The sequence below is a fragment of the Rhynchophorus ferrugineus genome, unplaced genomic scaffold, assembly GCF_030347505.1.
Source record: "Rhynchophorus ferrugineus isolate W39M unplaced genomic scaffold, kcgeb_rfMv2 rfM8, whole genome shotgun sequence".
Classification (NCBI taxonomy): domain Eukaryota; kingdom Metazoa; phylum Arthropoda; class Insecta; order Coleoptera; family Curculionidae; genus Rhynchophorus; species Rhynchophorus ferrugineus.
Window position 1 is genome coordinate 1,359,967 of NW_027472587.1, and position 24,704 is coordinate 1,384,670.

The 24,704-nt window shown below is 32.1% G+C and overlaps 1 protein-coding gene across 4 annotated transcripts in view; it reads right to left on the minus strand.

The window, feature by feature from the left end:
• Positions 1–24,704, minus strand: part of Ser (protein serrate) — a 318,726-nt gene that overhangs the window by 270,506 nt on the left and 23,516 nt on the right. For all 4 annotated transcript variants that reach the window (XM_076412423.1, XM_076412422.1, XM_076412420.1 and 1 more), the window contains exon 2: positions 18,926–19,222. In XM_076412423.1, the coding sequence (XP_076268538.1) occupies positions 18,926–19,222 (297 nt within the window). The remainder of the gene's footprint in view (positions 1–18,925; positions 19,223–24,704) is intronic.

Genomic DNA, 24,704 nt, shown 5'->3' on the forward strand with positions numbered 1-24,704 from the left:
GATGTACTAAAATATTCCTCTAATTTTATAGAAATATAAGAAAGCTTTTTGACCTCAGTTCTGACCTGTTAACTTTAATAATAAAAAAAGTTAAAATTATGTGGAAATATAAGATCTAAACTGGCGAGAATTTTACATGGATATACATTATATGCATGTATGAACAAGCATCAAAATGCATATATTAATAGACTTCAGACTTTAGAAGCAAACTAATGGTTAGTCCAGGAGACTTTTGTTTAATACATTTGGAGAATTTCAAATCACACAATTCCATAGCAGCTCAATTTTCCAATTTATTATAAGACTCTTAGCTATTTCTCGTATCTAAATAAACTGTTTCGAAAGGATTAATTGGAATCAGAAAGTTAATTCAACAACTTCTCGGTGACTGAAAAACTTTGTATCTAACGAGGATTATATTATAATGAAAGAAATATCTAAGTATAAAATAAGTTATTCTAAAAGGCTTACGACTGAAAATTCCTCGGTCCAACTAACAAATAATAGAAAAACATTTCCTGTCAGGCCAATATCAGTTTGCGTTTGATATTAGAATTGGCTTTAAAGACAATTGAATGGATTTCCGTTAATTTTACATTAATTCTACATTCCATATATATAATAGTATTCATAAGGAACACTTATTGCCCACGGGACAGATTGTTGAACTACTAAAGGTAATATTAATTTAAAAAAAATATAGAGTGGCATAAAACTCTACTGTAATCACAATGATCATAAATCAGAATATTTTTTAAGTCATATCCTAAACATTCATCATTCAGTTTTACTGTATTTTTGATGTGTCACGAAGCTTGTCCTCTATTAACGGTTAAATTTAAAAATCCTCAAAAAAAGAAATATGCCTTGAATATTATGATCATATTATTGCTGAACAGTTATAACGATTACTGCAACGTATATTCGCCGACTTAACAGTAAACAAAGTCTATTCTCCATCGAGAAAAAAAATCAAATAAAAGATAGAAACATGCGATAAATGAGTGGAGGAATGAAGATGGTATCGAAACGATTAAAATATAGATACTCTGTTATCCATTCTTCATCTCGCCGGTTTGTATTTTTGATTTTCTCGAAGAGTTTGGTCTCGGTAATGGCGATAATATCGTTCATATTTTTGCAATTAAAAATACTGTTATATTATTGAGATTTTGAATATCTTAAAACGTTTTTTTGACAGCATGCATGATATGACACATGACATACAGTTTATAGGCAAGTTTTAAAATATTGCAAATACTATTGAACAAGTTCAGACGGTTTTCTTAAGCAAATTCATATGATTGCCGTTCCATTGTTAGTGTTGTTTATTTGCTCTTTAATATGGTATTGTAATTTTATGTTAATGTTAATTTGTATGACTATAACTCTATTACTATGGTAATATTTCTAAAGATTATTATTGGCGGTTTTAATTCTTTTAGAATTTTTGATTTTGTTTAGGGTAAATTAGATGTGGCTCGGTGAATGGAAGTAAAACGAAATGAACCAGTGGTGTTTACATTATGTGACCGTTATTTATTGAAGTAATATAAAAATATGGAAAATACAAAATAGATAAAGCGGATGGCAGCGGTGTTACCTGGTGACGAGGCTTGGGCAGTCGATTGTGGCAGGTCTAAACCAAACGATGGCCGAGTACTGAATGATGGAAATATCCTTCAATAACATCCCAGATAAACGTCTCGGGGTTGCTAGCTATTCATTATCGGGTTCTAGTTGGCGCTGCTGGCACCCCGCCCGTGTTCAACATCTGGGATTATATTTCTGGGTATTTTGTAGAGCGTTACTTTTAAGCAAACCGTTTATTTTAAGCAAATAAAAATACAAAAATGTATGAAAAAAAAAAACAGATACAAAATACTGATATGCCAAACAAAATGTGCTGCATGAAAAGGATTTGAAACATATGATAAATCGAAACGGTTGTGGTTGGTACGGTTGCGATCTGGTACGGCTGTTGATATCTTCCGGTCCTACATTTGTTTTGTCAGTTATATTCTCCTTTCTTCCTTTATTCACTTTATCGAAAAAAAAATGCTCGACATGAAAAATTATTTAGTAAAACTTGTTAAGGAAAGTGATCAATCCATTCATCAGGCATTTTTAGTTTCTGGATTCTAATTTAATAAGACATTTTCTTTCAGACCCTCTTTCTATCATGCTTACAACTGAGAGCTTATTTAATGTACTGTATTTATCCAATATATTGATATGTGCGACTGTCGTATGTAATTTGTAGTTAACTAGTCCGCAATAAAATCTTTTTTATATAACTGCCAATATTTCTTAATGAAACCTTATAAAAACAAAACTTTATTCACCTTTTCCGCTTACAGTCAAGTTCCTTGCAGTGCTAACACCTGTGCACGTTTACATACATATAGTAGTACATAATTCAACCTCATGACCTTGTTATCAGATATCTGATATGATAAATGACGTTTAAATTTATTTGGGGCGTTTGTACAGGTCATATGGTCTTCAAAATGAAGTTCTTCGAATCTTGAGTAAAGCTTCTTCAATAACTAGGTTTTTCAGATTCTATAATGGAATAACCTTGCTATATAACCTGCCTATAACAGTAATTAGAAAATAAATTTCATTAAGATGCCATTAAGTAAACGAAGTAGAAATTGTATGCTTGTAATTTGGTGCCCTATTTTAGATATCGGATGAAGTATATCGATATTAGTTAATTCGATAACATCAGATTGATTCAATATATCGACTGACATGTGAAGAAATATGAACAACCTTTAAGAATCTAATCAGTTTATGAAGAAAAGAATAATGGCTGACGTTAGATTGGCAATCGTTCCGCAGTTACTTGATGAACTTTTCGACGGACAAAAAATATCACAGGATCGCCGAAGGAGAATTGAAGATTCTCTAGCCATGTCCATGGATTCTTGGCACAAGCACTGCATTTCAGGATGTAAGGCGGCCAGAGGCGGACTGAGATTAGTAATCTGGTCGCTTTTCAAGAGCGATGTGTTATATAGCGCGACTGATACGATCGGTTGTTTTCTGAAAAAAAGAAAGATGAGTTGTGTGTTTAGAATTAAGAGTTCAAAAATGATTGAAATGGGAGTATTGTCTGTAAGGTTGTTCCAAGTCGCCACTTCTTTCCATTAAAACAATATAGTCTTTCAATAAAATAAAAAAATATGTTTGAAACCCTACACTTACACTACACGCTCTACACTTTTCACGACTTCATAGGTAGTGCAGTCGGTAGGATTCCGGGGAGATCATAAGGCTGTTGCGTTTTGAATTCATTTAATTAACCGGAGTCAAATTAATTATTAAAAAAAGACGATAGATTGACAATGGATTGGCAATCGGTGTTTATGGTTTCGCAGTTACTCGAAGCATTCCTTGGTATAGTTAAGTAAAGTTCAGGCAAGAGTATCGCAGTTGAGAATGTACAACCACAAAATACGAATAGAACATGCTCATTAATCTCATTAATGAACATGCGCTTGAATAATTACAATTACGAAAAATTCAAGATTTTAAAGAACATCTCTAGTAAGGAGAGAATAGGACGAAAAGTGCTATGAACTAACATAGTTTACTAGAAATTGGAAAGAAGCTTGAAGTTTAGGATATTCGGCCACCAAAGGCCGATTGCGGTTTCTTATCCGTAAATTATTAGAATCTGAAGACACCAAAATTCGAGAAACTATTGCATACAAGGCCAAGCATGAACATTTGCGTAGAAGCAGTGCTATTTAGAAAATCGACGAAGACAAACTGGCAGACAAAGGTACAAGTGATACTCAAAAATAATTTTATAACAACTATAAACTATCCGGATGGGACAACGACATCCATGTGGATCTTTCTTTAGAAGGGAAGTGTTCACGTATTCGAGGAAAAGAGCCATGTGTTTTAAGAATGAATAATAAACGTCGATATAATGGTTAGGTTTGATAAAAACCCTCAGTGTTGCTTTGTATCAACAAGTCGCCTCTTCTTGCCTTAGAAGTATATTAATATTTTTGTCTTTTAAACCCTTTCTCATTTCATGAGTTATAGATATCGGGATATTCACAGATGAATATAGTAATCAAGTTTAGAATGGATATTTTTATCAGATCTATTTATGATTATAATATTCTTATAATTTTTTTTGTACGTATTTGTTACGTATTCGAGTAAAAGCGCCATATGCTTTAAGACCAATTAGTTTTAAAAGTATACGTCGAAATAGTGGTTGGGTTTGATAAAAACCCTTAGTATTCTCTTTCCTTAAAATGAAATAGTATTTTAAAGTAAATTAACAGTTTTTGTGTTTTAAACCCTTTTTTAAACTTATACATATCGAGATATTCGAAGATACATATAATAAATATAGAAGATTAAAAATATGTACTTTTTTATTAGATCTAGTTATCATCAGAATATTGTGATTTTTTTAAAAAGTTCGACTTCAGTAACCGTGACAGTTAAAGATTATCAGTACAGTTACGCAAGAAGCACATATCGCTAATAAAAAACGGAGCTTTATCAATTAAACCACCACATGCGATTATACAGCGAAGGCCAAAGAACCTCGTCCTCGTCCGAAGAAGCGAATTCGGCATGCCGCAATACCCGGTTCGATCCCGACGTTATTCCGTTCATAAAAATTCTCGAAAATAGGTTCTGCAGGCCGTCGTTATTAAACACGCCTGATATTTCGACGGTGAAACGGACGTGGACCGACTGCAAGAGGACGGCGAACGGCGAGCGATCGGAGCATACGCAATGAGGCTCGACGATGCCGGTTCCCACGGTAGTGGCGACCGTGCCCGTGATGTCATACATTGCGACTGCGTTGATCCATTCACGGCGGTCCGAGGAATTAGCGAATCCGTCAGGCCGGGGACCCGATTCCCGACCCGCCGTCATCCATCCAGATGTTTTATCGCGTCGAAATGGTCATTTGATGCGTCGCTTTATCAAAATCAAGTTGAGACACGTCCACTGGATATGAATCAGTTGTCGATTCGCCTCGAGTCGTTCCCAGGGTACCGGAATCAGATGTTTCGGAATTGTTAATTGGTTCTTGAGTCTGTATAAAATATAGCAGATTAGTTGATTTTATCTTTCGGATAGCTCTTGTGTTTTTATTGATACTATTTCTGGTGAAATCCTGACGAAAAGTTATATAACACACTTGCTACTAAATTATTGCAGATTTAACATCGTTTGATTGTTTCATAAGAAAAACTATTGAGAGACTACCTTGAAAACGGAAGGACCATCAACAGCGACCATTACATAGCGTTATTGGGGACGTTTGAAGGACGAAAATGCCGAAAAACGGCCGCATTTAAGAAAGTGCTGCTTCACCAAGATAATGCATCGTGTAACAAGTCAGTGAAAACGATGGCGAATTACTTTCTCATCGAGTTCAAGAAAACTCGCTGGGCCTATTTTGAAGCAAGGGACAAATTGTACTACAAAAATGATATCGAAAAGTTGAAGGGTCGCTATAATCAGTGTATCACCCTTGAAGGGAATTATGTTCAATAAAAAAAGCTAATTTTGGTAAAAATAGGGTTTTACTATGGTAGGCCGGGGATTTCTCATTTGATCTGTTATATATATTATATAGTACAAAATTTAAAGGTTTATTAAAAATTATATTTAATTTATTTTATTAAAAAATATCGAAAAATATCGGCTAAAAAAATATCGAAAAATATCGGCTAAAAAATATCGATATATCGGCCAAAAATATCGAAATTTTTTTCAGAAAATATCGATACATTTAGGATATAGATATTTTCTGCATCCCTAAATCAGACAGCACAAGCACCAATAACAATAACATTTCATATAGCAACAACGCGAAGTATCTCGCAATGAATCTTAATACAAAACTTCGCTGGAAGGAACACGTAAAAAAGGAAAAGAAAGAACTGTATTTCATATATAGGAAAATGTAATTGGGTACAAAATCACAATTATTCGTACATATTAAATTGCTATCTATATGGACATTTAATTATGTTCCGCGAAAATTAATATAAAAACAATACGACTTTTCCAGAAGAAGTCCTGAGAAGTATTGTAGGTGTACCCAGATACTAAAGGACTGATTACTTACTAAAATTAAGAGACCCAACAGCGGTTATTTTGCTCAACATTGGCTTTTTGTTTGATATTCCATCCAATTAATTTCGACAATAAAACAAGTACAATAAGACGATCACAAAACATATAAAAATTGATTTTATTGTGACCTTGCAGCGCCATCTACCGGGTTCGGTTGTGAATCTAAACCATTCTCGAGTAGACATACAAAAAAAATCGACAAAATCGAGCCAACCGCTTAGAATGGGTTCAGTGATACACACGGACAAAAGATTTATATATAGAAAGATTTTTTTCGGTTGGTTTATGTTTTGATTTATGTTAATTCCTTTATTTAATATAATTATTTGATTTAACAAACGTTTATTCTCAGAAGCCAATTAAAAAAACCTCAATCAGTCAATGTTCTGTTAACGGTCTTCTGTGTGTTATGAGATTTAAAGTTAAAAAAAGCTTTTTCGCAAGTTTTTTTTTGAACAAACCTTGTCTTGACAATAACAAACACAACAAGAAAAATTATCCAATTTGATGCAGTGTTTCTGAAGTTATGCGTGCACATACATGTCGATGATTCATTTATATATATATATATATATATATATATATATATATATATATATATATATTATTTTTAGAACATAATTTAAGCAAAGGACAGAACCTGCAGTAGTTACAGGTGCAGTCTATAGAGTCTGTAGACTGTAGACTTGAAGATGTTAGTACATTACATTTAGTATTGAGACCTGGATTTATCTAAAAAATATTCAATAAATAATAAATATATGTATATTTTAAATAGAGTTATGGCAATCAGCATAACAAGCAGAGGAAGATGGTGATAATAATTGTAGTCTCTTTTCTTCAAGAAGATTTAAATTTAGACAGTTTCCTAAATGTTTCATTAAAACTAAGGCTTAAAACTAGAGAAAACTAACGAAAAAAATATGTGTCAGAAACTAGATCATCTGGAAAAAGCGACACCTTTAACAATATTTCCAAAATCTAATAAATCATATAAATTAATAATAATTTTCCTAATTATTTTTGACTTTTACTCAATTTTATCGATAATACTACTAATATTTTAACTGTATGTCTGCGTATCATAATAACGATATTTGTATCTGAATTATTGGATATTTTATCTGATATACTTATAATTATATATTCCCAATAATACGACTTTCTCTTTTTTATATTAGAATTTATTTATTTTGGTTTGTGTTCGATTAGTAGCTTAATTACTCCATATTTTTCCCGTATTTAATTATTTTATTCTTTGTATAACTGTTATAGAAAAATAAAATCAAATATTAGTAGGTGCTTGTATCTAATCTGATATTATCTGATTTCATTTTAAATAGGACCTTAATTGAAAAAAATTGGTCCAATATATATAAACGTGACAGAAAATTTATTTTTCTTGGCACAAACCAAATCATGATGTTGAGCTATTGGATCTTTCTCTTTGTACGTAAACCTCTGGAAGTAGTTGATTCGCCAGCTCCTAAGCTGTCTGATAGTTCTTTGAGAGTTTGATTTAATGAGTTTAAATTAACGTCCAAATCAACACCTCAAAATCAACAACATCTATTTAAAAGTCGTTGACACCTAAACCGGCCATTGGAATATAATGGAGTAGCATTATCATAAGTTTCTAAAAGTATGTTTTGGACTTCAGTAGGAAATTCCCTCAAATCAAACAAAAGACGTAAAGAATCTGGAAAAAATGTAATTTCCAGGAGTAGCATCTGTATATACTGAATAACTCAATAATGCTCAATGGAAAACGATGTGTAATTTTTTAGGATTTACCCAATATCTATCTGAGGCAAGTACATTTCTGGTAGAGATATATACTGTACATAGGACATGAACAACCGAGACCGATCGGAAATTGGTAAAATAGTTTAAAAAACTTGTTGGAAACTCTGCAAAGAACATTAAAACGATACAAATTCAGCAATCTGAAAATTGTGCAATAAAATTCTTGGACGCAAACATATTTGATATGAACTAAAATTAAAAAGGTCTTGATTCATTTCCATTCATTATGCAATGAATATTTGGGCATATTCGTAGAATCAGTAATCATGAAAAACACAAAAGAACGTTCCAAATAAGGCACAAGAATAAGAAAAATTATGATATTCGTATTGGTAATGATATGATCATGATTATGGTTATCGAAAGGAAGAGATATTGAAAATAGAAACAATATATAACATAGCTGAATAAAACTTAGAAGCGGTATTCGATGAAAATCTAGTGGTATAATGCTGTTGTTGTCTTGAGCCTCGTACGTCGCCATATCAAAATGTAGAAAACGTCTCGAAAATTCACGAAACGCCAACTGAAATAAAGCAATAAAAACCGCCGCAGAATTGTAACTCTTCAAGAATACGGTACCGGAATAAAGATGAGCCGCAAGTTCGGCGGATTATTATTCCAGCAAGGCTTAAGTCTTCAATGAACGTAATACTTTAATTAATCCAATTTGGCTTTATTAACAGAACCAGTTGTCAGTGTATTCTCGGCCTAAGATCGTTTCGTCTCCTCAATCGACATTAATTCAGACGCACATCTACATTAAATGATATTTAAATGACCGGCTGGGATCCTACTTAGTATACAAAAAATGTGCACCTTCCTGTTTGGTAGTGGGGCCTAATTACAACGGTGTAAATCAATGGAAGGCCATTGATATTAAACAGGTATCGATTTTTACTATTCTCATAAATTTAGATAACTGTTTTACCGGCCGGTTTCGATGACGTCGATAATATTGGGAGTCGCGTTATGAAGTGGTTGAATAAGAATTTTCAATGCCTTCTTCGCATTTTATAAAATATTTTTAAGAACACAAATAGACTACTTTAATAAGTTTCGTGAAAATGAGAGGGAATATTATGGAAATGATTTTTGTCATATAGCATTTTTACTAGATACATTTAGTATAATCATTATTGATTAACTGATGAAATAATTAAAAAATTGTACGGAAATTATTTAAATCAATAAAACTATATATTAGTAGTTATTATACCAAGAAGTTGGTGTTGTGAAACTAATATAACAAGAGATGTAAAGTGTTCAATGGGGGTTAAAGACATGATTTGTTCAGGATGACCTTTTCTCCCTGTTATCTTGTATCCCTTTAAGATTGAAGAATCGTAATATGTAGCTTCCACGTTGTTATTATTTAGTAGCATTCTTTCAAGGTTTCCAGCAAAATCTTGTATAACTTCGTGAATCCATTTGATCTCGATGTCCGTACAGTTCTTCGTTGGTTATATAGTGATAAGCACTTATAATTAATCGAAGAATTTTGTTTTGGTACTTTTGGATTACTAGTCGGTTTGATGACTTAGTCCATATAGACAACCAAATAGACCATATTATGGACTGGTAATTCATTAATATTGATATTGACTCATGTTGAAAGTATCTTCTGACTAACCAGCATGGTTGTTTAAGCTTTTTACCAAGATATATATAGAGTGACTGTGTCTTCAGCAAATGTTCCAAGTACTGTTCCAAGTTTTTTGTTAGGATATCAGCAGTGCAGAATAGATATAGAAGTGGTCCCAAGACACTAACCTGCAGAACTCCAGCCGAAAAAGGTTGGAATGTTGAGAAAAACTAGGATTTATAGTTGTAATAATGACCCAAACAATTCTTTAATTTGTGAATCCCATTACAGTAGAGGTTTTTTCGAAGATTTACAAAATGTTTTATTAATATAAGATAAGATAAGTACAATATAAGAAGCAGCTAGCGAATGTGATTTAATTATAAAATTATGATGTTATGGTGCAAGATGATATATTAAAATGGTGTCAAATTCTCAGTTCTTCTTTTAACGAATAGTTGAGTTCCATGCACGATCTGGTACCTGTATTTATACTTTCTTTACATATATTAACAATTTTCCATTAATTTAGTATACATTGCTGAACTATGTACTGTTTTACTGATTGTGGTGAAAGTAGATTTTGTGGAATGCTGTCGGGCGATGGAAATATCGACATTCCCATCGACCGTCAAACGTTGGCGAATAATTGCACGAACGTCACGCCACCTATCAGCGCCTTTTTGATACGAATTGAAATTAATCTCGAATCGGACGCGCACCTCTCGCATCCCCGCCTCAGGAATCCCATAAATTTTCGATGATAAATATTCGTACGTCGTTTTTCTCTCTCGCGCTATTCCTTTTGCGCATATTTAACGTCATAGCTGGATACCTTCGGGCTTAATCTCCACCAGGCGAATCGCTTTTTGCCTTTTTGGCTGCCATACGTCGCCAGATACCATCGAGCTATACAGCGCCGAGATTGGATTGCTTTCAGAGATGCCTTTTTTGTTGTTTCGTCAGTTATGATGTAAATATATTTTGCCTTTATTCAATATAATTATTCCAAACCAAACATATTAAAAACAAACTCATAACGGGTGTAATATATATATATATATATATATATATATATATTGTATATATATATATATATATATATATATATATATATATATATATATATATATATATATATATATATATATATATATTGGACGAACATACCGCTCAAACTCTCAAGGAACATTTACACAGATTAGTAGTTGAATCAGCTGTTACGGTGAAAAGGAGGATAAATGGATAGTACACGAATTGGTTGAAGCTTGTTGAGCATCTAACACATAAACCAAGACAAGACCCATGGAGGTTTTGTTCTCTTAACATTAACGACTTCCATCCAAGCCCATAGAGTATTTCAAGGTAGAAAGATATGGCTAATATTGTACTTACATAAAATTGTTTTTGATGCCTCGAGTTCTCTTACTTCTCGAGAAAAGGCACCATATTAGATTAGAACTTATTCAATGGCTTAAAACTCAGAGTTTCAGTTAATTACTATTGTTACTAATTCTTAACATAATGTTTAGTTATTGTTTATATGAGATCAATGAACATATTTAAATAAAAATCTGCTACACATATTTTCCGGGACTAATTACAGGTGATTGTTGTTGCTTGTTCCAAGACTTCATAGCTCGATAGTCGAGTTGCAGCCACCGGAACAGGTATTTTATTCGGGAAGGTACAAAACAATAAATAACGAATTTTTCATGCACGATCATTTTTAGCGTTGGCAGGTTGTTGCGTTTTTGCATACCGTCAATATTAATTGCAAAGAACCGTAAGATATGGGTGTAGCTGCGACAAACTTTCTTCATTGATTATAGGTGCATAAAAATGAATGAATAAATGGATTAACACATTATAAAGTACTCTGGATCCTTTGGAGTCGTTCAATTTAATTTTACCTGTTGATACATTTGATTCCATACCGTCCTGTCTTTGACTTTCTTTATTTTGTGGTCTTTTATACGCATTTCAAGAAATCGTCTTTTAGTACATTCAGAAATCGCGACATTGACCTCCCATTTTTATATTTCTTTGGTTTTGTTGTTATAATTGTAGGTCACTTATCAATAAAAATCAATGTTGCATCTTTTCTTCCATTTTCATTCCGTATTCATCTTCTTCTAGCTTTCTTATTGACATTTCCATCTGGTTTATAATGATATTATTTTTATTTATTATTTATTTTTATTTATTTATTTATTTGGCCTTATTAATGTAATTATTAATAATAATTCTCAGTTTTTTCTTTATTTTATTTTTATTTTTGACTTGTTTATCCTCAATGATTGATGACTCAATTCTAATCATTACAGCAGCTCATTTGTGTAATACGTCAGTTGATTTCTTGCTGATCTTACTGTGTTTTTATTAATTTTTTATTAAAACACCTAGAGATTTCATTAATTATTTCTATTGACAGATCCTTCAAGAAACATGACCTGATTTTTTCCGACGCTTGAACTTGTACCAATCCGAACGTACCGAAGCGAGAGAAAAATCCGTAAACAACCGTCTATGGACCCACAGGAGAGACAGGTCGTGCTGTTATATCTTCGATCAAGGAGATCGAATGACTGATCCGGCTTTCGGGGCTTGAGAAGCATCAAAATCTCGTAGAACACACGTGTGTGAAATACGAATCCCGTTCTGAACAGAAATCTGACAATGAGGGCGTGATCTTTTTATTTTCGGTGGTGTGCGTTGATACTTTAACGGCTAACGGCGGTTAAAATGGTACCTCTCTCGATTTGGAATATAAATACGGTCATTTTGTACAGACAATTGTGATATAAAATATCGTTTAAGCCGGCTTGGTGGCGCAGTGGTAAAGGCGATGGGACGGTCCTCCTACTGTTGTGATAGCCGCGGGTTCGAATCCTGCTGGGGAATGGTCGTAAATTTATGTTTGTGATTGTTTAATATTTGTGAATGTTCTAGGCAAGAGTGTAAAATGCGACAAGGAAAATGATCCCAGTCACGCCTGTAACCAGGCTGGGTAAGACCGGATGCCTTCTGGGATTATTTCTAGTTGGTCACTCGCCAGTCGGTAGGCTTAATGCTGAGGACCGTGGTTCGGAGCGAACTTTAGGCCGCGTCCAGATAAACCCATAGTTGTTAAAAGTTGGTAAAAGGAGACTGATATATACACACACACACATATATATATATATATATATATATATATATATATATATATCAACACAAAACATAGAAATATAGAATAGGATCTTAAATGGGCACACTCGTAGCCATGTTTTGCGGGTTTTAATCGTTACAGAGTCGGAGGTAAAAGGATGACAGATTTATTTTTTTTCTCTCGATTCGAAATTTTGTAGGACATCTTAGGCTATTTTTGTTTTTTATTTCTGTGTGTGATTTTAAGGAAATTTTTTTAACGTTATTTTTGTAGCATTTATATAATTTATAATAAGAGTGATTAATAAAATATAATAAATTAATTTTCAAGGGAATCTGCTCTAGAGTAGAAACGGGCTTTAAAAGTAAATAATAATTAAGTTACAGGAAATCTCGTATGAACTCCTACATCAAGCTTCCGAATAGGAATAGGAAGGTTTATTCTTTGCATTTCTGACTCTTTTCAGATTCTTAACAAATGTGGAAGACCATCAATAGTAATTTTAATAGTAAGTCTTTCATTAAAACCTATATCGATAATTGAATTGAAATATATAATATGTGTATATTCACAGATCCTACCGGAAAGGAAAATATGACAACAAGAATATAATATTGGAATCAGCAGTTGCTGAGCTCACATTAGAATCTTGAAGAAGAATTAGAAGTAAAGATTTTTTCAAAGGAAGTAAATTGAGAGACCTGCAAACCGAAAATTATAACACATCTTGCTCGGGATATACTTTTGAAACTGACGATATGAATAACGAATCTATGCCTTCAATTTCATGCTGATAAGAACCTATTTTGATTCGTTTGTATGCAAAGCTATCTCTAGACTTTTATATTTATTGGCAAGAGAATATACAAACACAAATTTAACGAAAATTCTTATCCAGATATTATGTCAGCAAAGGGTGACCTTTTTTAACGGTTAATTATGTAACCCATTTTAATTCGTTTGTATGCAAAGCTATCTCTAGACTTTTATATTTACTGTCAAGAGAATATACAAACACAAATTTAACGAAAATTTTCATCCAGTTATTATGTCAGCAAATGGTGACCTTTTTTAACGGTTAATTATGTAACGTATTTTAATTCGTTTGTATGAAAAGCTATCTCTAGACTTTTATATTTACTGGCAAGAGAATATACAAACACAAATTTAACGAAAATTCTTATCCAGATATTATGTCAGCAAATGGTGACCTTTTTTAACGGTTAATTATGTAACCCATTTTAATTCGTTTGTATGCAAAGCTATCTCTAGACTTTTATATTTACTGGCAAGAGAATATACAAACACAAATTTAACGAAAATTCTTATCCAGATATTATGTCAGCAAATGGTGACCTTTTTTAACGGTTAATTATGTAACCCATTTTAATTCGTTTGTATGCAAAGCTATCTCTAGACTTTTATATTTACTGGCAAGAGAATATACAAACACAAATTTAACGAAAATTTTCATCCAGTTATTATGTCAGCAAATGGTGAACTTTCTTAACGGTTAATTATGTAACCCATTTTAATTCGTTTGTATGCAAAGCTATCTCTAGGCTTTTATATTTACTGGCAAGAGAATATACAAACACAAATTTAACGAAAATTTTCATCCAGTTATTATGTCAGCAAATGGTGAACTTTCTTAACGGTTAATTATGTAACGTATTTTAATTCGTTTGTATGAAAAGCTATCTCTAGGCTTTTATATTTACTGGCAAGAGAATATACAAACACAAATTTAACGAAAATTTTCATCCAGATATTATGTCAGCAAATGGTGAACTTTTTTAACGGTTAATTATGTAACCTATTTTAATTCGTTTGTATGCAAAGCTATCTCTAGACTTTTATATTTATTGGCAAGAGAATATACAAACACAAATTTAACGAAAATTTTCATCCAGTTATTATGTCAGCAAATGGTGAACTTTCTTAACGGTTAATTATGTAACGTATTTTAATTCGTTTGTATGAAAAGCTATCTCTAGGCTTTTATATTTACTGGCAAGAGAATATACAAACACAAATTTAACGAAAATTTTCATCCAGTTATTATGTCAGCAAATGGTGAACTTTCTTAACGGTTAATTATGTAACGTATTTTAATTCGTTTGTATGAAAAGCTATCTCTAGGCTTTTATATTTACTGGCAAGAGAATATACAAACACAAATTTAACGAAAATTCTCATCCAGATATTATGTCAGCAAATGGTGACCTTTTTTAACGGTTAATTATGTAACCCATTTTAAGTCGTTTGTATGCAAAGCTATCTCTAGACTTTTATATTTACTGGCAAGAGAATATACAAACACAAATTTAACGAAAATTTTCATCCAGTTATTATGTCAGCAAATGGTGAACTTTCTTAACGGTTAATTATGTAACGTATTTTAATTCGTTTGTATGAAAAGCTATCTCTAGGCTTTTATATTTACTGGCAAGAGAATATACAAACACAAATTTAACGAAAATTTTCATCCAGATATTATGTCAGCAAATGGTGAACTTCCTTAACGGTTAATTAGGTACAATATCCTGAACAAAGGCTATGTAATAAGAATAATAATAATTAGGTGTTGCGGGTTCCGGTTGAAAAAAATAAATAGGCAGTTTTGAAGGGCAAAAATAAAAAAAATAGCATGTATGCATAGTATCCAATTAAGTACCTATAAAAATATATATAAAAAAGAAAAGGAGGTTCCTTAATTAAAATTATAACATGTAATTACTATTTTCAGTAAATTCAAATATTATATTTTTAAGTATATTGTTTACAATTTTTATTAATGTATAGTTTTTTACTTTAAATGTATAATACTTAAATATTTTATAAAAATTCTATTTTTTATTTTTACAGTGTAATTAATATAAATATTTTTAATCCAATTTTTTTAATTTCCCCTATAGCGAAAGTTCACATTCTAAATCTGCCTATTATGTTGTTTGGTTTGTCACTTTAATTGGGTAATGGCACTTTGTTAAAAATGCACGCAACCCCCGCTATATGTAGAAAATAAAGATGAAACGTAACTGAAGCGACCAAAAGCGAAAAAACTGACTATACTGATCCAGTCTTAATATCCGTCGTCGTTGACTTATCATAAATAAGTAGTTTCAGTGGAGATATTTAGTTTTTTACTCGGAGATCTTAACCATAAATCGAGTTAAATTAACTAAATGACAGCAATAACCGCCGCAAAGGAAACCGATGAAAAGAATGGGCAAATTCTTTTATTTTTCGTCGTCTTCAATAGCCGTTTCAACGTCATAAGGATGACGGTCAGTTGGAATATATATACAGTCGTTTTTGTAATAAAATGCATCGGTTATTGATTATTAACATCAATTATTCATGAGAATTGAGTAACTATACTTTAAATAACATACGTTAGACATCGTTAAAATGTCCAGGTACATTATAAAGAGCAAGTTTGTTGCTAATTATTAATTTATTTCATATGTACTTGTAGGTTAACTAACTGTATTTTTATATGTTTTAGATGAAATAACTTTATACTGATTTATAATAAAAATAAAATAAACATAAAATTATAAAACCAACACAAGTCTTTACGTATTTTTTTAAATTATCATGAAACATCATCAATTGCTCAAGAAAATATGTGAAAAGTGTTATCTTCCACTGCTAATTATCATCGAAATCATCTATATTATTTTTTATATTAAATTAATGTATATATAAAATTCTTGGACCAACTTGGAGATCACCCCAGAAGACATCCGGTCTTACCCAGCCTGGTTATTGACGTGGCTGGGATCATTTTCCTTATCGGATTTTGCACTCATGCCTTTTGCACAATCCAAAATATAAACAATCACAAACATGAACCTATAACCTTTCAACAGGATTCAAACCGGCGACTATCGCTACAGAAGAAGGGTAATAGGGTAATTTTAGTACAACTATCATGAAAAAAAATTAATATATTTTAATTTAGATATTATTTATCGTTTTCTAGGGACTATCAGCATCAAATATTAATAATAAATGTAATAATGATTATTTATGGTAATTTAAACACCATTTGTTTTGTATTGTTGGTTACTCGCAATAAATATTCACGAAAATTTTTGTGTATTATACGAATTTATAAAATAAACTACCTACTTTCTTTGACTTTTAGAATTTCAATGATACAATATTAAAAAAAAGTTTAATAATTGATTCTTAAAGTTAAGCCATATCGTTTATTTCCAAAAATCAATTTAAATATTGTTTAATTTGTGTTATTGAAGATAATCTTTACGATGGGGTTTATACTGAGCAATAAATATTCAAATTCGAAAGATTAAATTATAATAAGAATAAAACCAATTAATATCACGGTTATTATTTAAACAATCTTCAGCCATCGTATTCTCTCCATGGCTATATAACAAATTAGAATATACTGTACAATCTCTTCACTGTTAGAAAAAACGATTCCAATAAAGACCATTATAATAATAACGACACCAATATAAATAAGGAAGGTTATTTTAGAGGCAGCCCATTTGCATAGAAATGGTATTACACGGAAAATCAGTTCGTAAATCCCGTCAACGTTAAATATTAATTTTCCTCGCTAGATTTCAAATTCCCCGGTTCGTCTTGAATCTGTTTAAGCAACGATCTTTAAGGCCAATATATAGCATATGCTAGATATGCAATATGCAAATGGCGCGGCCGACAGTCCCACTGTGAGTGTTTGATTTCGCCGTATTCGAATAAGTCTTTAGATGGAGATATAAAAGACACGATCGGCTTGTATTTTAACTCGAAAATCTTCAGAACAAGCTGCGGATGGTTTCCCATATTTAACGGTGTAACAGTTGGAATGTGTGGCAAATTTTTTAACGCCGTATTTAGACATTCGACGCTGTAGTCTTACGATAATTAGCGTGAAGTAATCAACTTTAAGTTAAGTACAGCTACGAGGGGGCCTCGTCAAGTTTTATCGATATTATTGGTCGTAAATTATTAATAAACTAATTTATTAATAACATATGGGGTACTAAAATGTGGCACAACTATTTACGACCAGGATCTAAAGGCAAATTAGATGACTGAAGCCAATTATCATAAGTTTTACGTATTCTAGTCGCAGCGATGTTAATTTTTATAGGGTCCATAAACTTCTAAGAATAAGCAAGGTCGTTCGTCTTGGACATAAGCCCGATGAATGACAAATGACTGATAATTTATACATACCATCGGAGAAATGAATAGAAACAAGTTTGATTAATATGATCATGTAATAGTATAGCGAACAGAGTGGGAAATATTTGCAATACTTGCAATAGAAATATTGAACAATCGAAGTCTGTTAAACTTGCCCCTTAAAAAGCAGGAAATCTTATCGTAGATATTCAGCAAGCTGCTTGAAATAATATTCCAGAACAGCATAATTAAAGGAGTTAATTGTGCGAGATAAATTAAGAAGATCGTAGCTTTTAAGCGAAAACTACGAAAATAAATGACAACAATTCAACACCATAAAAAACAAGACAATAAAAATATATTTAACAATATAATACAAAGATTGAAAAGAAAAATATTGAATATCAAAAACAAATCCTATCTGTGAGATCGATATTCGAAAGCTGAACCCCAAAACTCTTACATCTGAGCCAAAATTTTCAGAGTCAAACAAAGTGAAGCCTATTCTACAATAAAAGAAGCTAAAGCAGGTGCGCCACAGGCAAGTGTATTGAAGCTAATAATTGGACCAAGATTAATCGGAATTGGACAACACTGTTGAAAGGTGCACATTAAAAAGAAAATAACTATATTTGAAGCATAAAAAATGTATTGTTGAATTCTAAATATACATACTGATACTATAGGAAAGATTACTTACCCCAGATACCGACTGTTACTGAATAAATCAAGGAAATCGCAAAAATATATGAAGAGTCCTATCTCATGTTAATACCAAAGTATTACAACTCTTGGATAACAATTGAGCAGGAGACAGACTCAAAATGACCAATCGGTTTTATCTTGTAGTACAGTGAAGTGTATTTAACAGAAAAAAATAGCAATGTTATTTAATACATGAGCATTATTACTATAGACACTAAATAAGGACCGATTATTGTAAAAACAAATTGTGGGTCAGTTAGAAACGACAAGTAACAATGAATTAATAAAAATATATATAATACTATGACGAAAATGGTTAACCTTTCAAGCGAAAAAATCTAAAATAATAATAATAAAATCATTTGACTCACCGTCCATCTAAAGGTAAATGGTAAAACCAACTTTCCACGATCTGGATCGGCAAGAGTGAATGTGTCTCGGCCCAACACCTGACTGGAGGCGTTGCCAAAGGAACAAGACCCGGTGCTGGTGACGTTGCTCTGATACTCTTTCAGACACAAACGGAAAAATGTCTGACAGGGCGTCGAACACCTGTTCGATACGAGCGACCTCTGTCCACCGCCACAACATTGTCCGGTTGACAGTTCACTGCGTGGATTTGCCATTTCGAGCACTTGCAATTCGAAGATACCGGAGCCATGTGTACACTGAAACAGAAAGAAGGTTCGTCGTGATTAGGTAGTCTTGGATTCAGTTGATGATAGAGTAAATCACTAAATATATCTGAATAATGTTTCATCAGTTCATATAAACCTTATTTTATTTGTTTGTTATTTGGCTATTTTGTTTGTATCTGAAGGATTTTATGTTTTTATGCAATAACGCTTTAACTACGTTTAAATATATTGACCAAGGCTGACCAAAATCCAAGAAATTTTCCAAGACTTTCATATAATCAAAATATAATATTTTCAATAAACATAGAAACTATTAGTGTCACAGATTATAGATAACATTAAACAATTCTATGACTCTATTAATATCACAATTCTGTAACACGATTAAAAATGTTCATACAATACAAATAATAATAATTTATTTAAGAATAAAAATCAATTTAACCCATGCAGCTACACCAAACTTATTCTGTTATTGATGTTGATTCAATCTTGTTGACTAAACACGGTGATGATGATAAATGATCATTTAATATTGATGTCAAGCTATTCAAATGATGTATGATAAATGAATATTTGTCACAATGTTTATTAATTTGTTGTTGTTAAGCCCTTGGGTGTAAGAATTACCTCGCGAACAATAAATACTGCTTATCGAATACTGTATCACAAAATACAATAAATATCCTCATTTGGTAATATTTCTTTTTTCCTGTTTTGTGCATAATTTTTGGGGAAATTATTATTGCACGATAAAAATTACACGTTTATTCAAATGCAAAATCAGAAGGACAGTCTTGAAGGTTCAAATAGAATGAACCATTTTCAAAGGATTCTGCTCTAGCAAAAGGAGTGGTATTTGAAAGTAAACAATGATAAACTTAAGAGAAATTCATCTTGTCAAGATTCCGGACAAAAAGGTTTGTTCTTTGCATTTTAGATCATATGATTATGGACCCAAATATGGAAAAACACTTCTTAATCAAGATGCAACTTGTAATTGACAATTTAAAATATTGAATTGGGTATCCTATAACCTAACGAAAGTGAAAATATAACTACTAAGTTCAATATTGGAATCAGCAGTTGTTAAATCCATAAGAATCATCAGAAATAATTAGAATTAAGTAAAAATATAATATTTTTTTCAAAGGGTTTAAAGTACATAGTATAAAACAAAGTCGCCTTTTCTGTCCCTATATCCCTATGTGCGCTTAAATCTTTAAAACTACGCAACGGATTTTGATGCGGTTTTTTTCAATAGATAGAGTGATTCAAGAGGAAGGTTTATATGTATAATACATGCATAATATACTAAGGCAACATTGCTAATTTTAGAGGTTTCTAACGTGATGACGTAAATTAACCTATTTTTTAGGCTTATTTAGCAATTAGCAAAACGCTGCCTAACCCTACGAGTTAGATCAAATTAATGTACTACAGTATTGTACACCATAAAAAGGTCTACAAAAAAGTCCGCGATGGTATATGTTTATCTTTTAGGGATAACCCACATTAACCATTTTTATTGTTTACTTTTTACGTGAGAAAATGGCTTATTTACGAAGCTATTTTAAGCAATACGGCATTAATCCTTATCGAATTAAGTACCTTAAATACAGTGTGCAATTAATATAGATCAATATGGTTCCTTACAGCATGTAAATTAAACAAATATTTTCGGAGATATTACAAATTTAAAATTTGCGTTTAAAAATGTGTAATGTAATAAAAATTGTATGAATTTAGATATTCCAAAGATAGCAGGAAATCTTCATAGTAAGTATAGGGGAAGAGGAATTGTTTTACTCCAAATTTAATGCGTGCAGGCCAAGGGCAGTAATGAATGAACCAAAAATACTGGATCGATTTTAATCATGTTTTCATTGAGTGACATAGGCATATATATTTTATGCCCGTGCAAAGTCGGAGCGGGCCGCTATGTTTTTATATACAACGTTCATATTTTTCTGTAGTGTATTTAATTTAGTATCAGCATTGCACCCGTGCGAAGCCGGGGCGGGTCGCTAGTGGTTAGATATAATACGAATAGTGTCCAATTACATATGAGAAATATATAAAAAAGAAAAGGTTTAGGAATCAAAATTCAAACATCTAATTAATTTCAGTATATTCAAAACTTGTATTTTTAAATATATTTTGGAAATATGTTTTAATATTAGTTCTTATGGAAGTAAAATTTATTTTATTGTGATGGCAATAACAATTTATAATTAAAGTTTTAAAAAATAACGCGCAAACCTTGGCTAATACATCGCGTATAATAACAATTTATTTTATGTACTCGGTTTGATCTATTTAAAATTCAAAACAAACCTAACACAAGAAAATCTACTTACTAGAAATACAGAAAAAAGCTTCCAGTGGAATGTGTTCCGTTAATACAGCCGCATATTTATAAATAATTATCATTAATTTATTTTTTATTAGCGAAATGATTGTGTTACTTCTGTAATGCAGATCTAAAGGAATTCTTTGTTGGCGCTGTGAGACCGAGTATAGGTTACAAAGACTCGAGCATTGATGTAGTTCTAATAAATAATCGGTAATTATTTTTCCACTTAGATTATCATTAATTTTTCCGCAATTAAACGAATTGTTAAACTAACAAACTATCTCGGTCGATGTTTTGTTCGTTTTTCTTGCGGCTGCGATCATATTTTAATTGGAGACTGTCTTCGAGTTATTTTTAAGCGTAATGACGAACTTAACAACTATCCATAAAACGCCGTATATTTCCTAAGCCGACCAAACCCGTTTCTTTTGCTATCCGTTTTCCGGGAATCCGTCTAGATTGTCTCTCTCCCGACGGCCTGGTAATTTATTTCGTCTACAATAAATATCCCTTTTATTTCCAAGCTAAATTAAATATATTTCACTTTTATCGCCCGAATCGCCATTAATTCTTTTTAATGTCCTTTATATTTCTTTACCCATCTTGTCTAGTTAATAAATATATGACCAGTTGATGTTCTCTGGTTTTTGGTGTGTTAAATTATAAGTGTGGCATTAAGTATTTAATTCCCTAATTTCTTTTCTCGATTTAAAACAATTTTTCACAGAGAACTAAATCTGGAAAATAAGCCGGATTAGAGTTTATTGATTTATGTTTTTTACTGACTTTTTAAAAATCAATTACATCTTACATTAGATATGTATAATAGAATCTGAATTTACAAATTTATGTATTACTAATTTTCTATTGTACTTGCATCAATAACAAGCAAAGCGAATATGGGATTAATAGATCAATACGTATTTTCGAAATCAAAATAAAACTAAACTACTTGGGCTAAAGTAAAGAATAATTATTATACATTATACAAGTTGTTGTGGTTTGGTTCGCTTCAATCTTTTGAGTTCCTGCGCGTTGTCCCGTAGCTGTATTAATCCATGTTGCTGTGATTAAGCAATACTATTTCATGTTTTAAGACGATATATTGATGAAAGTTGCAATTAATTTAACTCTCATTGGTTTTATGTGCAGGACCCTTTACAAGTATTTGTTTTTTCTTTATTATAATACTTGAGTGTCATTAGAATGGTGGTATTCTTTTGTAAGCATATTGAATTATAGTATCTTTATTTTCTTTTGTTTATGCAAACTGTTTTCTTTATTCTTTGATATAAACTAATAACAAAAAAGAACACATTGATTCTATATGAAGTTCTTACAAGCTATTTATAAGACTGGAGGAAAGTAATTTCGGAGGAATATAAATAAAAAATAATTTACGTGATATATACAATGAAAAATACTGATTCCGTGAGGCTATTTCTATAGCATACTTGAAACTAATTAGCTCATCGTTTATTGGTTTAAAGACTAAAGAGTTGATCCTTGAGTTGATGTAGAGTTCAGAAGATGATTTTGTCATATCTTAATTTTTTATTTCAGAAAGGGGCAAATGCAGCTCAGGTTCACAGAAACTTTTGTGCTTATTTGCTTATCATTCTTCATTTACATTGACGGGACACGACAAGAAGCTCAAAAGTGAGGTCAATTGATAAGTCCACGGCCTACCATAGTAAAATACATTTTTTGGCAAAAATAGTTTTTTTATTCAAGGGTCATACACTGATTATTCCTGATGACCTTTCGATTTTTGGAACCATTTTTTTAGTACGATTTGTCCTTTGCTTCAAAATAGGTCTTAGTTTCGGCGATCACCTCTTCATTCAACGAAAATTTCTTCCGAGCGAGCATTCTTTTGAGAAATGAGAACAGGAAATAGTCGCTGGGGACAGATCTGGAGAATACGGTGGATAAGCAAGTAATTCGCAGTCCAATTCATGGATTTTTGCCATCGTTTTCACTGACATTGTCTTGGTGAAACAGCACTTTATTTTTCTTCAAATGCGGCCGTTTTTCGGCGATTTCATCCTTCAAACGGCCCAATAACGCTATGTAATTGTCGCTGTTGATGGTTCTTCTTTTTTCAAGGTAGTCAATGAAAATTATTCCATGCGCATCACAAAATACAGACGCCATAACCTTGCCAGCCGAATGTTGCGTTTTCCCACACTTTGGAGCGGACTTACTGTGTGTAGTTCACTCGGATGACTGTCGATTGGACTTCGGAGTGAAATTAGGGAAGCACGTTTCATCCATTGTCACACAACTCGGGTTTAATACGCTTGATCACCTTCAAACTGTTCCAAATTATCAACTCGTCGTTGTTTTTGATTAAAAGTGAGGTCACGCACTTTGCACAGAACTTTGTCATATTAAAATCTTCATGAATGATATGATGTACACGTTGAGTTGATATCTTTAGAGTGTCTGCTATTTCATTCAATTTCAATTTACGGACATTTAACATTATTTTGCGGATTCTTTTAATATTTTCATCGGTAACAACCTCTTTTGGGCGTCCACTGCGCATGTTAATCCTTGATGGTTGATTTTTCTGCGGCAGTGTCCGGAAACTCGGCATCAAGCCAAGTTTTTGCTTCAACTTGTAGCGACCTTGAGCATGTCGAATTTTACATCGTGGAATAACGGTCATCAAAATACCCAGAAATATAATCCCAGATGTTGAACACGGGCGGGGTGCCAACTGGAACCCGACAACGAATAGCTGGCGGCAACCCCGAGACGTTTATCTGGGATATTATTGAAGGGTATTTCGGTCATTCAGTGCTCAACCCTCGTTTGGTTTAGACGTGCCACCATCGACTGCCCAAGCCTCGTCACCAGGTAACTCCGCTGCCATCCGTTTTATTATTTGTGTTTTCACATTTTTTTATATTGTCAATAAATAACGGTCACATCATGTAAACACCACTGTTTCATTTCATTTTACCTCCATTCACCGAGTCACATCATTTACCCTAAAAACTGTATTTTTTCACTCAAAAAGCAATATTTTATTTAACACGCGAAATTCCTTTTTATCCATTTTTTTCGCAACAAAAAAAGTTGCTGTAATTCACAAGCTAATGATCCGACAGCTGTCAAATTCATAGATGAATTTTTTAAGGGTTAATA